Source organism: Scylla paramamosain, unplaced genomic scaffold, assembly GCF_035594125.1.
Source record: "Scylla paramamosain isolate STU-SP2022 unplaced genomic scaffold, ASM3559412v1 Contig3, whole genome shotgun sequence".
In the NCBI taxonomy this organism is placed as follows: Eukaryota; Metazoa; Arthropoda; class Malacostraca; order Decapoda; family Portunidae; genus Scylla; species Scylla paramamosain.
In genome coordinates, this window is record NW_026973668.1 from 2,677,501 (window position 1) to 2,682,500 (window position 5,000).

General features: G+C 52.0%; 1 protein-coding gene across 1 annotated transcript in view; it reads right to left on the reverse strand.

The window, feature by feature from the left end:
* LOC135096294 (myotubularin-related protein 14-like) overlaps positions 1-5,000 on the reverse strand; it is a 12,323-nt gene that overhangs the window by 2,197 nt on the left and 5,126 nt on the right. The window contains exons 7-9 of the mRNA XM_063997682.1: positions 4,140-4,362; positions 3,544-3,729; positions 1,210-1,352 (exon numbers count right to left, since the gene is read on the reverse strand). Of these exons, the coding sequence (XP_063853752.1) occupies positions 1,210-1,352; positions 3,544-3,729; positions 4,140-4,362 (552 nt within the window). The remainder of the gene's footprint in view (positions 1-1,209; positions 1,353-3,543; positions 3,730-4,139; positions 4,363-5,000) is intronic.

The window sequence follows — 5,000 nt, forward strand, 5'->3', positions numbered from 1 at the left end:
TGTGGTCGAAATAATTTGCCAGGAACCGACTGACGAGAGGGACTCCTGCCGGCAACGTGCGGCTGGGGCGTGTCTATTCCGAGGCACTGGGACCGCTACGGGGCTGGTGGAGGCGCGGGGGGTTCCTCAGTGGTGGGAGGGGCGTCTGTCAATCCTGCAGGGCTGTCCGTCACCCCACCAGTGCTCTCGCTGCTTGAGTCACTGTGTGTGTTCCTCCCACGGGTCCACGTCACAGACTGCCTCGTTATGTCGGCTGATGACAGTCCCACCCCCCCTACTGAGCTGCTGTTGGGTGCCGGGTGTCCATGCCGCCCCTCACGTCCCTCCCGCACCTCCACCTCCCCCACGCGCCCCCCCAGCCCCCCCATGCCCTTTGCAGAGGAGGCAGAAGAAGCACGACTTAATCCAGGTGAAAAGTCGTCTAAATCCAGATCGCTAGTGTCACTTCCATAGGGCCACGTCAGGTGTGCCCCCGCCCCGCCAGACCCACCCCCCCCATCCGCGCGGAAGTACCGGGGGGGCAGGGGAGGGGCAGAGCGGCTGGAGGAGCAGGAGGAGGTAAGGGAGGCAGAGGAGCCAGCGGGACTCAGACCATCGCCATCCAGGAGAAGGAGGAGCCCGCTGCTGCCGCCGCCACCGCCGCCGCCGCCGCCGCTGCTGCTGTCGCTGGATGGGTGGACGTCTGGAAGGAGGGGGCGTGAGGGGGTGAGGGGGGCAGAAGGAGGTGGAGGAAAGAGAGATAAACATATAAGAAGGAAGACAAAGAGGAGACGAGAGGAGAGAGAGAGAGAGAGAGAGAGAGAGAGAGAGAGAGAGAGAGAGAGAGAGAGAGAGAGAGAGAGAGAGAGAGAGAGAGAGAGAGAGAGAGAGAGAGAGAATAAGAAGAAATGAAAGAAGAAAAGAAAGGAGATGGAGGAAGAAGAAGAAAAGGAGGGGGAGGGATCATAAGCCATGTACTCGTACATACAAACAAACACACACTTTTATGGTACATTACAAACACACACACACACACACACACACACACACACACACACACACACACACACACACATTCTCTTCCTAATAGCAAAACTAAGAAGAAGGAAAAGGAGGAGGAGGAGGAGGAGGAAGAAAAACAGGAAACAGAGAGAGAGAGACCAAAGGAGCAGAGAAACACACACACACACACACACACACACACACACACACACACACACACACACCCACCTCTTCCCCACAGCAAACTCGTCAGCAGTAATGTACTTCAAGAAATCGAAGCAGAAGAAGAAGATTTCCTCTCCCTTAGCCAGCCTGTCCTTCAAGTCGTGGCCAAATAGCAGCCAATCGTAGGCCACAGTCAGGTAGAGAATCTGTGAGGAGCGTAGAGTAGTTAGTGTGTGTGTGTGCGTGTGTGTGTGTGTGTGTGTGTGTAATCTCAATTGCAGTAACGACAAAGGTACGACAATCTCTCTCTCTCTCTCTCTCTCTCTCTATCATCCCTATCACCACCCTCACAGCCCTATTCCTGCCTCCATTCCAGCCCACTCCAGCCCCTATTCCAGCCCACTCCAGCCCCTATTCCAGCCCACTCCAGCCCCTATTCCAGCCCACTCCAGCCCACTCCAGTCACCCAATTTCTTCCTGTCACTTTAATTCAGTCGGTGAACACTTCCCTCCCCGTCACCCTTGTTCTGTCACCCTCCTTGCTCACCCAGTAACCCTGACACATGTGGTTTAAGGGATGTCACCTATGAGGGTTGGGTTGGGCTGGGTTAGGTTAATTCAGCTTATTAATTAGTGCTAGCTGTTTAATTGAGTGAATTGTTAAAGAAAATGTGGTATCTGGCAAATTATGGGTAGAATTATCTTTATAAAATCTAAAATATTTGTTTATAAGTGTGTGTAATTGAGAGAGAGAGAGAGAGAGAGAGAGAGAGAGAGAGAGAGAGAGAGAGAGAGAGAGAGAGAGAGAGAGAGAGAGAGAGAGAGAGAGAGAGAGAGAGAGAGAGAGAGAGAGAGAGCATTAAGTAGGTGGGTGGGTGAAGCAGTCTGACAAGTGTTGCATACTGAAAAAGAAGGATTTCAACCACAACAAGTAACTGCAGTAATGGATATTTTGTGTTGCAGGCACCTCTGATGATATGCTCCACCTATTCCTCCTCTTTTAAGTAATGGTATAGCTGGTTCTTTATAAATTCCTGGTTTTGTCTCGTCTCTCCAGCATACTAGCTTTAACAAATAAGAGACACTTGTTTTGTCACTGTTACCAAGTTGGGGATCAGTGAACCCCGTAATAAAACCACTGTGGGATTAAATCAAGGTGCTGCCAAGGCTTCTGGTCAGGGACGTTACCAAGTGACTGCAAAATCAGCTCCTACTGTGTTTTTATTTCAGTATGCCTTCCACAGCCTTCCCACTGGTCTCCTTGCCCTGTGCTCCTCCACACAGCATCCACAAGCCTTCCACAGCCTTCCCACTGGTCTCCTTATCCTGTCCTCCTCCACACACCATCCCCAGGCCTTCCACAGCCTTCCCACTGGTCTCCTTGCCCTGTCCTCCTCCACACACCATCCCCAGGCCTTCCACAGCCTTCCCACTGGTCTCCTTGCCCTGTCCTCCTCCACACAGCATCCCCAGGCCTTCCACAGCCTTCCCACTGGTCTCCTTGTCCTGTCCTCCTCCACACTGCATCCCCAGGCCTTCCACAGCCTTCCCACTGGTCTCCTTGCCCTGTCCTCCTCCACACACCATCCCCAGGCCTTCCACAGCCTTCCCACTGGTCTCCTTGTCCTGTCCTCCTCCACACAGCATCCCCAGGCCTTCCACAGCCTTCCCACTGGTCTCCTTGCCCTGTCCTCCTCCACACACCATCCCCAGGCCTTCCACAGCCTTCCCACTGGTTTCCTTGTCCTGTCCTCCTCCACACAGCATCCCCAGGCCTTCCACAGCCTTCACACTGGTCTCCTTGTCCTGTCCTCCTCCACACACCATCCCCAGGGCTTCCACAGCCTTCCCACTGGTCTCCTTGTCCTGTCCTTCTCCACACAGCATCCACAAGCCTTCCACAGCCTTCACACTGGTCTCCTTGTCCTGTCCTCCTCCACACACCATCCACAAGCCTTCCACAGCCTTCCCACTGGTCTCCTTGTCCTGTCCTCCTCCACACACCATCCCCAGGCCTTCCACAGCCTTCCCACTGGTCTCCTTGCCCTGTCCTCCTCCACACACCATCCACAAGCCTTCCACCGCCTTCCCACTGGTCTCCTTGTCCTGTCCTCCTCCACACAGCATCCACAAAGCCTTCCACAGCCTTCCCACTGGTCTCCTTGTCCTGTCCTTCTCCACACAGCATCCACAAGCCTTCCACAGCCTTCCCACTGGTCTCCTTGTCCTGTCCTCCTCCACACACCATACACAAGCCTTCCACAGCCTTCCCACTGGTCTCCTTGCCCTCTCCTCCTCCACACACCATCCCCAAGCCTTCCACAGCCTTCCCACAACCTTCCCAAACACACCCTACTCCCTGCCCCACCCTCCCACCATACCAGCACCACACCTCACCTCCACAGGGCCAAGGGAGGGATGGATGAGCCCGTCTGCCCACAGGGAGAGGCGCAGGAGGGAGATGAAGAGGGGGGTCCTGTCCCAGCCTGATATGCAGTGTACCAGCAGGCCCTCACTCCCCTCGTGGATGTACGTAAGCAACAGGCGGAGGTAGTTCTGTGTCAGCCTTACCAAGTCCCATTTCTGTGTGGGGTAGATAGGTTAGGTTAGGTTAGGTTAGGTTAGGTTAAGGTTTATATTTCTGGGGGGTGTGAGTCTCTTGGTACTTTCAAGACATCGAAAAATATACTCAAAAACAGCTTAAAAGATATGAGATCACAAGACGCTTTACAAATATTAAGAAAAATACACAAAAAACAGAAAAACACCTCAAAAAACACAAAAAAAAGAAAGTGAAAAATCCCAAAACTTTAAAAACACAAAAAACAAAAACACAAAACACACACACAAAAAAAACACTTCAAAACACACGCAAAAAACACCACAAATAGCTTAAAAAAACACAAAAACACCAACTCCTCCTCCACCCCTCCCCCCAAACACACACACACACACACACACACACACACACACACACACACACACACACACACCCTGTAGGAGTTCCAGTCAGTGGCAACCCTCCTGGACATGGCCCTCTCTGGGATGACCAGCTGGGCGTCCATGAAGGTCTGGTTCCAGTTGATGGCCAGGCCGTCAGATGTGTAGCCGCTGTCCCTGAATTCCCTGAAGAACTCACACCCAGGGTACGGCAGGGACAGGATGCTAAACTCCCCGTATCGGTTCTCCTTGTCCACCTTCTCCGAGGACGTCACGCTGCAATGGTGGTGGTGGTTGAGTTGGGTTGGGTTAGGTTAAGCTGGGTTAGGTTGAGTTAGGTTAGGTTAGGTTGGGTTAGGTTAGGTTAGGTTAGGTTAGGTTAGGTTAGGTTGGGTTAGGTTAAGTTAGGTTAGGTTAGGTTAGGTTAGGTTAGGTTGGGTTAGGTTAGGCTAGGTTAGGTTAGGTTAGGTTAGGTTGGGTTAGGTTAGGCTAGGTTAGGTTAGGTTAGGTTAGGTTGGGTTAGGTTAGGCTAGGTTAGGTTCGTTAGGTTAGCTAAGGTAATGCTAGGTTAGGTTAGGTTAGGTTAGGTTAGGTTAGGTTGAGTTAGGTTAGGTTAGTTAGGTTAGGTTGGGTTAGGTTAGGTTAGGTTAGTTAGGTTAGGTTAGGTTAGGTTAGGTTAGGTTAGGTTAGGCTAGGCTAGGTTAGGTTCATTAGGTTAGGTTTGTTAGGTTAGGTAATGCTAGGTTAGGTTAGGTTCATTAGGTTTGGTTAGGTTAGGTTCGTTAGGTTATACTAGTTTAGGTTAGGTTAGTTAGACTAGTGACTTGAAATTTATCTAGATCAGTGGTTCTCAACTGGAGGGCGCAGACACTCTCCTGGGACACAAGCACAGGACGGGACGGGAAAAAATCACA